Source organism: Sardina pilchardus, chromosome 2 (genome assembly GCF_963854185.1).
Source record: "Sardina pilchardus chromosome 2, fSarPil1.1, whole genome shotgun sequence".
Lineage (NCBI taxonomy): Eukaryota > Metazoa > Chordata > Actinopteri > Clupeiformes > Clupeidae > Sardina > Sardina pilchardus.
Genome location: NC_084995.1, coordinates 32256208 through 32272141, shown reverse-complemented (window position 1 = coordinate 32272141; position 15934 = coordinate 32256208). Strand labels below are relative to the sequence as shown.

Sequence of the window (15934 nt, the reverse complement as noted above, 5' to 3'; positions counted from 1 at the left end):
CCGTAGCAGCTATCTGTTGAAACATTCTATCGATATTGAAGTTAGTGTCGGGCACACGTTTAGCTCCAGAATGTACTGTTAAAGACATCATTTCCATTGCTTATCCTGTCGTTGCGTAAATAAAATATATTTCATAGATAAGAGTGCTTACAAAAAAATCTTTGCATGCAACCAAAAGCCAGCTCGGTCTTTGCAACCATGGCAACAGCTACTGGGTAAAGGGTGGGAAGAAGTGCATGCTGGGATTGTAGAAACATGGCAGCCTTGTGTTATTCGGTTAACCTCAAGTGACATAAAACTTAGAGATTTGTTCAATGAGTTGCGATTGTAATTGTGTTCGTGACAATGTTTCCCTTGTTACGTTGCAGTCGGTTTACTAGAACTACCAATGCACCGATATTTCCTCGACCCTTTCACTCGCAAATCAATAAGACACGAGAGATATGGACACGCAAACGGTAATATAACCGTTTCAGTTCACGTAACAGTGTTAGCTAACAAGACAGTCAAGTATATTCCATGGTATATTCAGATATACTGCATAGATAGATAGATAGACAGACAATACAGACTGATCTAACATTGATCCTTTTCTTCAATTGAATGTCTGTTCTTTGAATTACAGGTGTTTTCACCAGTGGCAGAGTGTCAATGGCGATGGACAGTCCAATACTATTGTAATGCGTCTGTTTGGCCATGCCAGAAAAGCACTGTCTTTTTCTGTTGCTCGTAGCTCAAAACCTTCAAAGGTCTCTCTGAAGTTATTTATTGGACCTGCCGCCCTAACTGTCACTGCAAGGGCTTTCATCAATGTAGCATATTGCCAAGAGGACATCAACAATAATGTGCAGGCCAAAGAGAAGGCTCCGGAGTTCCATTGGGCTGTTCTTTGGGAGTTTGTGCGGCCTCAGCTCCTTGCCCTAATAGGGGCTGTTATTGTAAGTTCATCAAATCAGATATTGTGTTGCGTGTGGCCTATATTATACACTTCAAAATGCAAATCCAGTTCCTCTGTGTTTTTATATTTTGTTGAGAGCATATTAGTTTATGAGATTACCCGAAGATAGGCTACCGAGGTTTGAAAGCCAGGAGCCTTATCTGGAAAGTCAAAAGGACAGCATCATGACATCAGTGCATAACAGAACAAAACATCCGAGGCAAAGTCGTTAAATGATGCCTTTAGAGCCGCTTTTAGGTAAAAGCTGGATTTAGCAGACACTATTATTTAGGCCATCAGCCAAGTTATTCTCAACTATTGCATTGTGTTTGTGTATTATGTTCATATTAGCATTGCCATTGCAGGAATAACAACTCATGAATGAAAATATACTGATAATAAATTTGCTGACAGCTTGCTTTTGCAGCTGCACTCTTGAATATTCAGATCCCCTTGATGCTGGGCGGTCTGGTGAATGTGGTGGCCCAACACATGAGAGAACATACCGGCAATTACATCAGAGATATACGGGGCCCTGCCTTCAAACTGCTTTCACTCTACTGTCTCCAGGTACTGGCATTTACTCAGTACAGTTAGAAAATGGCTTACAGTGACACATTTGCAATGACTGTGCGCTTAGATGGATAAGTGATTATTTAATATGGAGATGCCTGAATTTGTTTCGTTGCTCATAACGGTCTTACTGTTGGGCCTCCAGGGAGCCCTGACCAGTGGCTACATCGTCCTTCTGTCTAAAGTAGGTGAGCGGGTGGCTGCTGACATGAGGAAAACCCTCTTTACATCCTTGCTCAGGTAACTGTCACAACATATTAACAATGACCTGTTTCTATACATATATAAGCTCCTTACCTGATTGCAGCAGGGTAAATAAATGATTATAGGGGCTTGGCCAATGCAGATGTTTCAAAATAACTTCTCTGTACTAAGGTAATTAGGAAGAGCCTGAATATATTTTTATATACATATTCAACAATAAAAGTAAGTATGCACTTCACCCTTAAGGACTGATAGCATGAAGGGTAAGGAAATTCTGTATAATTTCAGGCAAGATGTGGCCTTCTTTGATGCTAACAAAACTGGCCACATTGTGAATCGTTTGACTGCCGACATTCAAGAGTTCAAGTCTTCTTTCAAGCTGGTTATCTCCCAGGTATGTAGGGTTCCACTTAATCCTACTCACTAATCCACATTTGAAACTCAGCTGCTGGCCCATGTGGTTTTCAATGTCAGATGTAATACAGAAGCCACAGACTAATGGAATCAGGCCTTGTGTTAACATGGACAGTGTTGTTGAGGCGAACTCTGTGAATGAACCTCAATAAATCCAATGGTGACCGTGTCACTCGTGTTCCCGTAGGGTTTGCGCAGCATCACTCAGACAGTTGGCTGCTTTGTGTCGCTGTACGTGATCTCCCCCAAGCTGACCGGCCTCACTGTGGTGGTCCTGCCCTGTCTGGTGGGCGCAGGGGCCGTCATCGGCTCCTTCCTGCGACGGCTGTCCAGAAAAGCACAGGAGCAGGTAAACACATGCTCAGGCATCAGATCAACGTCGTGTTTGATGGGATCTGTCAGTTGTTCTGGAGACAGTCCCACACCCACCCTTCGAACCTATAGAAAACATTGAGTTGTAACCACTCTCACTCAAGACTGTTTCTTACTCACACTTGTTTCCACTAAATGGGTGGGAGAATTACATGCTTCCTGACCTGTTTCCGACCTGCCCCTCTTCCCAATCCAAATTTCGTCTCGAAGGTCATTGATGGCCCTGGATACCTTTCACCCACCCTTCTCATTGGAGGAGGAGGTGAGGCTACACTGCCTTTGCCCTATTCGTGCTGTACGCATACATGGACAGAGCTGCTCTCAAAGAATAATTAACAGTTTGTGTCATCTCACTGGGAGCGATTAGTTTTGGCGTACAAAGCCAAGGGATTGCTTCACCTAATAGGCCTCAGAACACAGTCCACCAGAGGAATGGCTACTTCTTGAGCGCTGTTCAGGGGAATATCAGTTTGTGATATTTGTGCTGCAGTTAGCTGGGAAAATTTACATACATTTGTGAAGTTTTTTCGAATAGGCATTACTGCTCCCTTACTGGCTCATGCAGTATTTTGCTGTTAGTGCTCTGTAAGACTGAGTTTGCCACGTCTGTTTAGAACTTGTGTAAGAGCATGCAATCCGGTTGTAGTGAGTGAGATACCAAACGAATGTTTGAAAGAGAACATCTGGGTATTTAATGAAACCTTGGTTCTCTGATAAGAGTAAGACATCTCACCACACCACCCTCCTTGCATCCAGCATGGTGAAGAGTGCATGCTTGAATGACGGAACCTCACTCTTATCAGAGAACTAAGGCAACGTTAAGTAACCAGACATTCCTCACGAACATAGCATATTTTTTTTTTACTTTTAGTGACCCAGTTATTTTCCATAGGGTGCCTCTCATGTAAAGTTTATACGTCCTCCCTCGCTCCTTGGGCCTTGATCCTCACTGATCTACATAAAGAAAGATAGACGAAGGGATAGACTATCGTTGTTGCCGCCCCATCATTCTTTATGTAGATCAGTGAGGATCGAGGCCCAAGGAGCGAGGGAGGACGTATAAACTTAACATGAGAGGCACCTATAGAATAGTGTGAGCTTGGTACCCTGCTAACATCACCTCTTGCCAAGCAAGCAGACATCATTGATAACCAAACTAGCAGGGATAAACATGAATAATAATTGTTAGAAGGGAGAGAGTGATTGAGAATTTGATTAGATGAAGATTTAATGTTTGACACCATGTCATCAGAATTAGTTTGAGGCTGTTACTGTAGGAAAAAGAACTACATTGAGTTTTAAATGTCAGAATAAAACAGCATAATGTAAACATTTGACATAAGAGTTGTATGAAAAGGGCAGATATAGACATGATTGTTCTTTAACTGTATGACTTTTGCAGTGTCAGAACTCTTTAATTCCTAATTTGATGTGTCTCGTTTAGGTCTCAAAAGCTACCGAGGTTGCAGATGAGGCTCTGGGAAACGTGCGGACAGTGCGAGCCTTTGCCATGGAAGACAGAGAGCTGCAGTGAGAATTGCTCTATTCTCCTTTCCCATTCATTTTGGATTATATCCTAATTAGCTGATAGGCTAGGGGGATTGGCTGAGCAAAAGTTGTCTTGATATGTCACATTATCAAGGCATCTCTGTTGAGTAGGAAAATCTTTTTGTTTAAAGTTTTAAAAAGAACATTCTTGTTTCTAGGAAATACTGAACTAAAATACTGTTGTGTATCTTGCAGGTTGTACTCAATTGAGGTGGAGAAATCTTGTGAAATGAATGAAGCACTTGGATTTGGGATAGCTGTTTTCCAAGGCCTTTCGAATGTGGTCTTGAACTGTAAGCATTTTCAATACATGTGTTTATGTTACATATTATATGCGTAATATCCAGGAGACAGAAACTGAATACTGATTGCAACAGAAATACTGTCATATCTGTAATCTGGAATTATCATTCTGTTTTCTCCAAACATGATTACAGGCATTGTTCTGGGTACCATTTTTGCTGGTGGGTCCTTGATGGCAGGTGACGAGATGTCTGCGGGTGATTTGATGTCTTTCCTGGTGGCTTCCCAAACTGTGCAGAGGTGAATCACTCTTGTTTTGCTCTGGTCATGTTCAAAATCAGTGATTCTGAAGGCCTTAGACTGATGTAGCATAATTTAAAAGGGACAGAATTCACATGTCAGTCCCTCTCTTTGTAGGTCTTTAGCCAGTATTTCAATCTTGTTTGGACAGGTGAGTAAGAAATACACACTCCTTAAAAGTCTTTTGTTCTTCCACTATTCTGTGCACTTTAATCAATAGAGATGTACTGTAAAAGGCAACAAGAGTATCACTGGTTGTTTTTAGATGGTGAGAGGCGTCAGTGCCGGAGCCCGTGTGTTTGAATACATGTCGCTGGAGCCTACCATCCCCCTGACCGGGGGAGGCCGCATTCCTACTGAGTCTCTCATTGGAAGAGTGGACTTCATGAACATCAACTTCTAGTAAGTTCAATTTTTAAAAAAAATAATAATAATTACACAGTTGCAGTCATTTTTGATAATGGGGTAAATGTTTTTTTTTCTTTCTCTCAGTTATCCTACAAGACCTACTCACCACATCTTGAAGAACCTGAATCTAACTCTACCTCCCTCAAAAACTGTTGCAATTGTTGGGGAGTCTGGTGGAGGTATATACAACACACACACACACACACACACACACACACACACACACACACACACACACACACACATATACATGTATTTATACATATTATAAATATATATATATATATATATATATATATATATATATTTCTTTGCCAGTGTTTGAATAATACAAATAATAGGCATGTGCTTGCTAATGCTAATATACACCACTGTCCAAATGTCAGGTAAGTCTACAGTTGCTGCTTTGCTGGAGCGCTTCTATGACCCAGCAAGTGGAGTGATCATGGTAGATGGACTGGATATCAAAACTCTGGACCCCTCCTGGCTCAGAGGCAAAGTTATTGGATTTATCAACCAGGTCTGTGCTGTTTCATTTTGTTTTGCTTAACATTGATATCCTTAATATGCAATTGCTTGGTTGCCCTTTTCCATGATCTAACATATGCCAAGAATTGTATTATACCATCAGCACATAACCATGTTATGTGACTATAATTTTTTGGGGGTTAGTAAGGATTGCTTTAATTTGAGAGTTATGCCCCACCTACAACTGTGTTTTGCTGAATTGATGGCAGCTTGTTAGTATCTCAAATAAATACAGGTTCCTGCTTGTGTAGTACTGGAGATAAAAGCACAGTCAAATTGTTCACTTTTTCACTATAACTCTACACTTCAGTCAACATAAACATTCCTGTTGTATGGACAGGAGCCTGTGCTCTTTGGCACATCTGTATTGGAGAATATCCGCTTTGGGAAACCTGAGGCTTCTGATGCCGAGGTCATCACTGCAGCCAAACAAGCAAATGCTCATGGCTTCATCACTGGCTTCCCCGATGGGTACAGCACTGTTGTTGGTAAGTTCAAACACTTAATGCATTCTAACTACCGGTACTCTCATTCTGGTGATCCTCTCTGATGCGTAATGTGCAGTAGTCATATGCCGCATGCGTGGTGTGCTTTATAATGGGCAGTGGTCATATGCTGCATGTGTGCTTTATAATGGGCATTAGTCATATGCTGCTTATGTGCTTTATAATGGACTATAGTTGAATGCTGCAGAAAGTGCACTGTAATAGATGTGTTGATAATATACTGATGCCCAGCTGTCCACCTTGTCACAGGTGAGCGTGGGGTGACGCTCTCAGGAGGTCAGAAGCAGCGCATAGCCATCGCCCGCGCCCTGATCAAGAACCCCAGGATCCTCATCCTGGACGAGGCTACCAGCGCCCTGGACGCCGAGTCGGAGAGAGTGGTCCAGGAGGCTCTGGATCGGGCCACGACGGGCCGCACTGTCCTCATCATCGCTCACCGCCTCAGCACCATCAAAGGGGCCGACCTGATCTGCGTCATGAACAATGGCCATATCGTAGAAGTGAGGAAAGCAACACAAATCCGGCTTTCAGACAGTCTGGCTCTGGTGGAGTGTGCATTGCTAATCTAATTTTGCTTAAGTCACCCAGACCCTAAACCCAATAAGGACATATCTATCTATAAATGCAAGGAACGTCTGTCTGTGTGTCACTCTGTTTGTCTATCTGTCTGTCTGTTCCACGCATAACTCTCGAACCACTCATCTGACTGCTCTCAAATTTGGTGGGTGTCATCCTAATGGCACGAGTGCCAAATTGTATGTTATACGAACACAAAATGCCACATCTACGGGCTCTGCACTAGTATTTTGAATGAATCCATATGATCAAACCCAGTTGTTTTCTTTCTGATGGCTCCATTGCATATTTATGTTGCCTACCCGTATGTGTAGATAGTAAAAAAAAAGCTGTGAGCGATGAAACAGTGACATTCACTCTAATTCATTCTCAAAATGAATACATTTCAGAATGAAAAGTCTTTGGATTATATCTGGAACTGAGAGGGTGTTTGGTATTTACAATCACATTATGTATGTATCGTGTAATGAAGAGTAGCCCAGCTAATGCAACTAATATTTACATCTATGTTAAGCCTGACTCTAGTGCTATTCATGAAAAGGTAGAGACATATTGTATATTCAGAAAAAATAAAACATTGTTGACTTTGTGTAAGCATGTGATTGACCACTGGATGTCATTCTCACTCTTTCTCTGCAGGCTGGCTCACACTTGGAGTTGCTAAGCAAGGGAGGACTTTATGCTGAGCTGATCCGTAGGCAGAGGTCTGAGGAAAGGAAATGAACCTGTTGACCATTTCACTGGACATATAGTGGAACATACACTAGGCCTATGTAAATGAGGAAGTTTCTTCATCTCAGGTGAAAGCACCAAACAGATGTATTTATTTATAAGATTATGTTTACTGATTTTAAACTTGATGTGTATTTAGCACTTGTATATACATTTTATACACGACATGTTAGGATGGTGAAAACATCATATAATGCCAGCTTAAGGATGGATATTTTTAATATAACATAGGTTGCTGCCGTCAAGTATTATACCAATAAAATGAATAAACGTACCTGAAAATGTGGCAGTCTGTGAATTCTATTCATTCTAAGTCTATTTAATCGGCACTTGGAGGATCTTATCATCTATATTTTAAAAAGACTTTAAGGTCACGAGGCGGTCTGCTACAGTACACCAATGGGAGAAGCAAAATGTTTGGTCAATTTCAAGTGACAAAAAAATTAACCAGAGGGAATCCTAGCTTTGCTTGCGCTGCCTGCAATTTGTCATTTAGCCGGTAGATGACCGCATATCCCAAGCTCATTTGACGTTACTTCTAAATTCCACTCCCAACATTTGGGATTGAGAATTGTCCCAGCTATTTTAGGCTGGCTCCCTTTACAAACCATGCAGAAGTATGAGAAGCTTGAGAAAATCGGAGAGGGTAAGATACTTTTCAATTCACTAGCTTTCTTCATGGTTGGGTTTTTATTGATATCAAGCTTTTGAGCTAATGTTAGCCTCATAGCAAACAGCTATGATACCTTAGCATTGGCCTGCTAACACTGGTACTATTGTAGCCTAAAACCTTTTTAACAGAATTGACAAAACTGTCACATTAAGATTAGCAATTGTAGGTCAATTAATGTTGTACCAGTAAAGTGATTTGCTTATGAAATAGCGGGCTGTGGCAATATCACGTAACGTTAACGCAACCACCGCAGATAATGCACCATGTTACGACAGCTAGCTTAGCTACTTGCTAGGTTTGGTGCCAAATAGGCTACTTGCATGCCAAAAACCTAATGTTATTCTAACGTTATGCCTTTATAAGACAAATGTGTGGCAAAGTAACTAAACAAAATGTAACATGGCTATCTGCTCAGTGATGAAGTCGCACGACATGTTATTTTCCCTGTAGAGTGTAGAAAACTCGAACGTGTAAAATAATGTTATTTCTATGTAAATCTGCCACAGCATCCAACTGTGGATGCAGCAACAGCAACGTTAGGTGGCTATGTTTGATCTATTTAGTTAACTGGTTATTTTGGAGGTTGGTTGACAAAAGAAACAACTATTAAGTGATGGAAAAACAATGCCTGTACGTTTGGCTATAGGCACGGTGACAGCCAACAATGGCTAAAAGAGCTCTAGTTGTCAATGTAGGCTAACCTCATTTGCTCATTATCATTAGCTAAGTTGAAACGTTAAAAGATTAGAAGGTAGTGTATGGGCATATTGAAACCACAAAATACGACCACTGCTTAGTCTTGCACATTCTCTATGCAAAAATGAATCACCATCCTCTACTCTTGCAACAATTGTGTATGTGTGTGTGTGTGTGTGTGCCTTGTGAAAATGAAGTACATTTTAACATCATCCTGTACCGATAACCCTTTGCTCAACACCACCATCTCAAGGCTGATAGGTGTACAGTCACTACACCTACATTATTGTAAGACTATTGTATGGCCCTCCATGGAAGAAATTCTACAAAACTTGGCATACCCCCAGAGACTGTCAAGTTAATCATACACGTGGAATTTGGTGCAGTTCATCTCAGCCTTTTTATTGTGTCGCTATAACCGCCTAAATAGTGTGATCCACTCACAGTCTACAGTCAGAGAGGGTTAAAGCGGAGTGAACAAGGATCTGTGGTGATGTTGTATTGATGAATACACAGCAACAACAAAATAGAACTTCACTGCTTAGATGAATAGAACAGTCTTTAACTGTGTAGACCTTGGGTGGTCAGATCTGTTGGGTTTCTCCCCCTAAAGTCACTGTATGCTACTGGGGAACAGCTGAACTGACACTTCTATGGCAGATTGCTTATCAGTAATGTTGAGTGTTTCTCTTTTTCATAGGCACATATGGAACTGTCTTTAAGGCAAAGAACCGTGAGACTCATGAGATTGTGGCCCTTAAAAGAGTCAGGCTGGATGATGATGATGAGGTAGGCTGTAGGCTACATTGTTTTCGTGTTACTTTAAACAACATTACAAATAACGATAAATAACTCACCATGTGCATTTGAAACATTTTTCTTCAGGGAGTCCCGAGCTCTGCATTACGAGAAATATGTCTCCTGAAAGAACTGAAGCATAAAAACATAGTCAGGTATGAGTAGCATAATATGAGTAGAATAATGATGTGTACTGTATAAGACTGTTGAACAGAACATTTACAATGATTTGTTTTGCATTTTAAGGTTGCATGATGTCCTTCACAGTGATAAGAAGTTAACATTAGTCTTTGAGTACTGCGATCAGGTGAGGAACGTACATGAAATGTAATCAATAGTTTTTATTGATTTATTTTATTTCATTCATTATGAGCCAGCCATGTTGCAATTCAGAAACACTTACACACATAAGTTTGCGCTATATGTTGCAGACTGGCTAATAAATTGAGAACAACTAGATGGCACATTGTAGTGCTTGACAACCGTGTTTGCACAATTTATGAAATGTTTAAACTGCTGTCTTATTCTCTTCCACTTAGGATTTAAAGAAGTATTTTGATAGCTGCAATGGTGACTTGGATCCAGAGATTGTAAAGGTGTGTGGGCTCCATGAGATAACCTAAAATCCTTAAGAATATGTTATGACAGAAATAGACATTTATTGTAAGTTGTTCAGACAAGTCTGTTCTAATGTTTTGCCAGTTTTAGGCTATTCTAGGACAATTGTATTATTTCAGATTGGTTCATATATTGTTTTGATTCTTCTACAGTCATTCATGTACCAGTTACTAAAGGGGCTAGCCTTCTGCCACAGTCGGAATGTGCTCCACAGAGACCTCAAGCCACAGAATTTGCTTATTAACAGGGTAAGTTTGAGTGTTGAGCTGACCTTTGAGTTTTTCTGAAGACTTTTGAGCAATGCCTTTAGCAGTCATTCAGCCAGGCCCCTTCTTGATGATGTAGTATGAAAACACCAGCAGTTGCCAAAGCAATTGTTTAAGTTAGTGTCCCATACTTAAAGTAGAGCAAAAACAAAAGCAACCATGAAGTACCCTGTAGGTTGTTGGCTATTAATATTCACATAGTTACTGGAGGTGGAATTGCACCCTGCAAATTTGACCTGTAACGTTTAAGAGTGTAGATGAACTGTTAAAATTTGACATCACCCAGAATCTCTTCTGTGTATTTTATTTGTCCACAATTATCCCTGTGTTCAGTGTAATGGTTTGTCAAATGCATTATGGGGGCATTCAGGGTAATGTCTTTACTTCTAGAATGCTTATGTTCCCTTGTTTGCGTGCATTCACTCCTGTTACGTTCCACAGTGTGTTATTATTTAATTTTGCTTCTTAGAATGGAGAGCTGAAGTTAGCAGACTTTGGCCTGGCCCGAGCCTTTGGAATTCCAGTACGGTGTTATTCTGCAGAAGTAAGTCATTTACAGGCCTCCTTTTCAGCACAGCTCCTACAGACCTGCAAGACAGCAAAGGTGTAGTTTAAGGTGGATGTTCGATCCACTGAAAACATCAGACAGTTTGCTTTTGGCATTAACATACTGTCAGGTGAAAGTTTCTGGGACTGAATTGAATTAGTGAAATCTATGTTCATGGATTTAATAAAACCGTAGTCTCATCTGTGTTACTTGAACAGATATTGAGCCCTTCATCCTTTTTCAGTGGTGATTATCCAGTGAACATTAAGATAGAATTATTAAATGTAATCTCACTTTCAAACTCCAGTAAACCTTATGTGCCCTCTGCAGTGCAGACTCTGAATGAACAGATGAATCTGGCTTAAACCCTCTTGGCCTAAAAGCTGTCTTTTCCAGGTTCACTAAGTATGCTAAATTGTGCCCTCTTCCAGGTGGTGACGTTATGGTATAGACCCCCAGATGTGCTGTTTGGTGCTAAGCTTTACTCTACCTCTATTGACATGTGGTCAGCCGGTTGCATATTTGCAGGTGAGCAGTGGAAATGGATGAGCTTCAACAACAGGGGATGAAATGAAACATTTGTCCTTTTAATGGGTTTTGTTCACAAGCATAAACATATCTCTGTAATATGGCTTATGATGTTATGCCTGGTGTGCCCTGTGTGTTTTAGAGTTGGCTAATGCTGGAAGGCCCCTATTTCCTGGTAATGACGTTGATGATCAGTTGAAGAGGATCTTCAGATATCCTTTATAACAGCACAGACTGAGATTTTATTTATGGTCTTCCACAGACACAAAAACAAATGTCTGATGCGGTACCATTTTCATTAAAACTGGTAATACGACTGGTGCCTCAAACATTGTAATAGCTAAATTCAGGAATATAATATGTAGTACTATTTTCCCAAAATAGATTATGGACTATTTTACATGTCACATCTTGAATAGGCCAGTGTTCTATTCTGTCACTGGTCCAGTTGCACAAGGAAGCGCTACAGTGATTAAGAATCGATTAATATGAGCATATACACGCCTACACATATACAGTATGTGTGGAGAGAAAGTGTTGTCAGCATAGCCACCAGATGGTGTTGGTTTGCATTTTCACTCCATTTAAGCAGACTCCATCTGCGTCCTCTCACCAACACCTCAACACACATGTGTAATACTGCATGCCACTGCAGGAGCTTATATCAGATTTGGGGGCCATATGGTATCATCAAGCACATCAAGTTTTCTTTAATGACTTTGCACATTGCTGGGGACACCAACAGAGGAACAGTGGCAGACAATGACCAAACTACCAGACTATAAGGTACTACTTCTGTGCACATATTTATGGTGGTTGCTTTCTGGGAGTTTGCCTTGAGATGAAGTTTTCGTGAACATTCTAGAGTGGAATTTTTCTAATATTCTGCACACATACAGCCCTGAAGGTGTGTTAATGCTGCTTATCTCAACAGCCGTATCCCATGTACCCTGCTACTACATCCTTGGTGAATGTTGTCCCTAAACTAAGTAGCACAGGGCGGGACCTGCTACAGGTATGTTCAAATAATATCAAGGTGCCACTAAGATATTTCCTCTGGGATGTTTCCCATTTAAATTTGGTCTAGATGTATAATTCCTATTGCATGTGCTATGCTGTTAGACATTTAGCAAAGAGTTTTGTTGCTACAACAACTGAGGTGTGGGGTTTGAATGGTTGCTATGTATTACTACCAAGCGCATATAAGTGACTACCAGAAAATCCTTGTGGTTGAGATTCTTTACCATTGTCAAATTACCCCCTCAATGTAGTATACCAGTACCCCTGTGCAATATCCCTAATATAAGTCAATTTGTCTCTGAATAGGTTTTTGTTGCATAGGCCTTTCTGATGTCTTGGATTGATTTCTTTAAATCAAATGGCTATGTACAACCCTGTTGATGGCCACTGGCATAAAGATAGTAACATAATTTGTATATGTAAACAATCGTCATTGAAGGTCTTAAACCTTTGCCGCATTACACAATGATATTGGGGGATTTGATACTTGACGCCATAATTGGGCACTTAATCACATTTGGACACTTGTTTTTCTTGCGCAGAATCTGTTAAAGTGCAACCCAGTTCAGCGAATTTCAGCCGAAGAGGCCTTGCAGCACCCGTACTTCGCTGACTTCTGCCCGCCGTAGACGCCAAACCCACTGAGCCACAGTCAACAATCTGGATCACCACTGTCACTCCCCTGGGGAGGATTTCACAAAACAGATTTGCCTGGTCCATCAGCTGCTTCCCAAAAGACATTTCTCTCATCGTACTTTCCTGTTGGGAAAACCCAAATGCATAGCCTAACAAGTTGCATGCATTGTGAACAAACAAAAAGATAGCCTTTCTGACAACAGCAGGTCACTTGCATTTTCCTACAACAGTGCCTGTTGACAACTGAGTAGATGAAGTGTGGTTGACCTGCACAGTGCACAAGCTGGTCTGTTTTGTGAAATACTCCTCTGCTCTGCTGTAGGATCCCAAGCCCCCGTAGGACCTCTAGCTGATGTAGCTCTTCCTTTCTCTCTAGACTTTGCCTGTGAACTCAACTTTTTTTCTTCTTTCCTTTTGGCAAAATAGGACTGAAGTCCTTGTGCGAGTGTGTGTGCGCTGTCGATTCAGCCGTTCGACGCACCACTACATTTCCATAAGAACCACCCTGGTATTTTAGTTCGTAGAGCGTTCTACAAATCGAGATCCGTCTGAGCCACTTGCCAAATTCATTTAGCACCGTCGGACCTCTCTCTTAGCTTCTGGAGCATTTCATAGCTTCTGTCCTTAACTGCATGGTTGAGGTACATGCACATTTCTTATACAAGTCTGTTGCATTGTGCATTCATCATCTATGCCACAGTATTTAACCAGTGGATTAATGGATAACTGACTAACAGTGTGAACTTCTACTGTTCTGCTGTAAGAATGTGAGTATCATGGTAAAAGCCAGATTGATCAAATGTTATGTTGGATCAAATGGTTGGGAACTACATATTATTTGTATAGCTTTTGTTTTACACTTGAAGAAAAGTCAAAACAATCAAGTGTCGGCGAGACAGACTTGCATATTTTTTCTTCTTTTAATGATGATTAGTGATATTAGCTACCGCCAGCTAACTTTAGGAGATTTAAGATGAAGTGGTCATATTTATACGTCTAACTGCTGGTCTTTTCTGTTATTGCTTTTAAACATCTTTCTCATTTCAGTGCACTTTGTAGTTAAATAATGAATGATGGGTGAGGAGGTTTTCTTTCAATGTTCATGTCGAGTTGCACCTCTTGAGCAACCATTTCCTACATACTACAGCAAATGGCATTGTTTATCAAAAGTGGACCAGACCTATGAGTCAGTTCTTAATGTTTTATTTGTAGCTTAGGTTTTTTTTTATTATTAAAATGAAGTTTTGATGTTTTTGATGTAATATTGGCTTTGCCTAATTTTGCAGTTATTATACAATTCCTCTCTAACACCGGTTCATTGGCTTTTTTTGTTATTGCAAATGAAGCTAGAAGGTGTAACATTCACCTGCAATTATATTTTGTCATCCCAAAATATTTGTTTTGTTTGTGTTTTTGTAAAGACCACATAATTTTAAATTTTTATGTCAACACAAAATTTTAGAATGCATGTATTTATTTATAATTGAATGTTCATGTGTTGGGATTAAAAGTGTTGTTTCCAATACAACAGAATGTTACTTTTTTTTTTACTTGGTAGCATTTCTTGGCTTTGAGTGATGGGGTGCAACATATTTGGCTCCACCTTGTATTTTGTCACTGTATGATATATTTTCATTGATTTTCCAACTGAAAATAAACTGGTGGAGCACAAGTATGAAGCAGTTATTATTACCATTGTGAAAATTCTGAAAGATCTATAGGCTTGTCTGAGGTACCAGCAAATTATCACCCTATACAATAAAATTAAAAAGTTAAGAACACAGATCAGCATGTTTCAAGATAAAAAGGAATTAGGTACTCCAAGCAAGGGGAGGATGAGTAAGGATGCATTTAAGAAACCTTTGCAATGGCTACAAATAGGGTCAATCTATAGAAAAGGTGGAATTTGGGTGATGGGCGTCTATGGAAAATGTATGTTCACACCCATAAGTATAAAACAAATAACACCAATTACATCCTTAAAAGCCATTCTTAAATTTCTCAAATAAATCATATTTTTCAACAAATTAAGTGCCTTTGTCCACTGCACTTCAACTAACCTCTTGACTCTTGAGAAACTTCAATAAGTTTTTATTACTTTTCAAATGTTCCTTTCAATTAATTTACCTCCTCTCTTTTTTTCCCTTTAGTATATATTTTTGGCCTTTTTTTATGATAGGATATGAAGATGTAGACAGGAAGCAAGTGGGAGAGAGAGATGGGGTGGGATCGAGACATGATCGCAGGTCGGAGTCGAATCTGAGTCCCCGTGGGCACACGGACCCCTATATGGCACGAGCGCTGTAGCCTGTTGCGCCACAGTGCCCCCTTACTGTACCTTCTCTCTCAAATGAATTGTAACAAAGTGACTAGGTTATGAGATTTATGAACATCTTCCTCAAACCTTTTGGAGAGCTACTTAGAAACAGGTGGAGCGACTGGTAGATCGCAAGCTACCTGTTGGAGACCCCTGGTGTGGAGTAACACCAATGATGTAATTTTGGGGGACATTTATTTTAATATTATTCACATAAATAATGTGTGTGTGTGTGTGTTTTTTACCATTTCACCACTATTGATTTTAAGTAGCATTCAATTTTAAGGTATATGAGATTTGATCAAAAAAAGAATATTAAAAAAAAAAGAAAAGTTCACAGCTCGACTTCCATGGGACAGTGACATTTTCAGGATCAGGAAATTAGAACATAAGAACATTAAATAAATAAACTCTGTTTCTCTCACCATTTCAAGGACGGTCTATATACAATTACGTGATTATTGGATCAAATTAAGTAATTTAGGGATCAGCAA

The 15934-nt window shown here is 40.1% G+C and overlaps 2 protein-coding genes across 2 annotated transcripts; both read left to right on the top strand.

Moving 5' to 3' along the window:
* The first annotated feature begins 234 nt into the window (after positions 1–234).
* abcb8 (ATP-binding cassette, sub-family B (MDR/TAP), member 8) lies at positions 235–7623 on the top strand. The gene is made up of 16 exons (XM_062527295.1): positions 235–458; positions 626–938; positions 1352–1507; positions 1656–1750; positions 2003–2108; positions 2316–2477; positions 3945–4030; positions 4244–4341; positions 4486–4591; positions 4709–4742; positions 4857–4993; positions 5084–5178; positions 5386–5519; positions 5868–6015; positions 6283–6533; positions 7249–7623. Exons 1-16 carry the CDS (start codon positions 346–348, stop codon positions 7330–7332), a joined length of 2118 nt encoding a protein of 705 aa, XP_062383279.1. The 5' UTR covers positions 235–345; the 3' UTR covers positions 7333–7623.
* Positions 7624–7830: 207 nt separating this feature from the next.
* cdk5 (cyclin dependent kinase 5) lies at positions 7831–14795 on the top strand. The gene is made up of 12 exons (XM_062527283.1): positions 7831–7987; positions 9411–9499; positions 9596–9663; positions 9755–9815; positions 10048–10104; positions 10279–10374; positions 10862–10936; positions 11371–11467; positions 11610–11681; positions 12195–12253; positions 12402–12482; positions 13030–14795. The coding sequence occupies exons 1-12, from the start codon at positions 7951–7953 to the stop codon at positions 13114–13116; spliced, it is 879 nt and encodes a 292-aa protein (XP_062383267.1). The 5' UTR covers positions 7831–7950; the 3' UTR covers positions 13117–14795.
* Positions 14796–15934: the final 1139 nt, after the last annotated feature.

Bases quoted from the DNA above. Each gene is read 5' to 3' on its own strand.
- cdk5 (XM_062527283.1), top strand. From the start codon at position 7,951: ATGCAGAAGTATGAGAAGCTTGAGAAAATCGGAGAGG. The intron at 11,468-11,609 runs GTGAGCAGTGGA...TGTGTGTTTTAG, and splicing joins AGCCGGTTGCATATTTGCAG to AGTTGGCTAATGCTGGAAGG. The intron at 12,254-12,401 runs GTACTACTTCTG...TTATCTCAACAG, and splicing joins CCAAACTACCAGACTATAAG to CCGTATCCCATGTACCCTGC.
- abcb8 (XM_062527295.1), top strand. From the start codon at position 346: ATGTTTCCCTTGTTACGTTGCAGTCGGTTTACTAGAACTACCAATGCA. The intron at 4,994-5,083 runs GTAAGTTCAATT...TCTTTCTCTCAG, and splicing joins TTCATGAACATCAACTTCTA to TTATCCTACAAGACCTACTC. The intron at 6,016-6,282 runs GTAAGTTCAAAC...ACCTTGTCACAG, and splicing joins TGGGTACAGCACTGTTGTTG to GTGAGCGTGGGGTGACGCTC.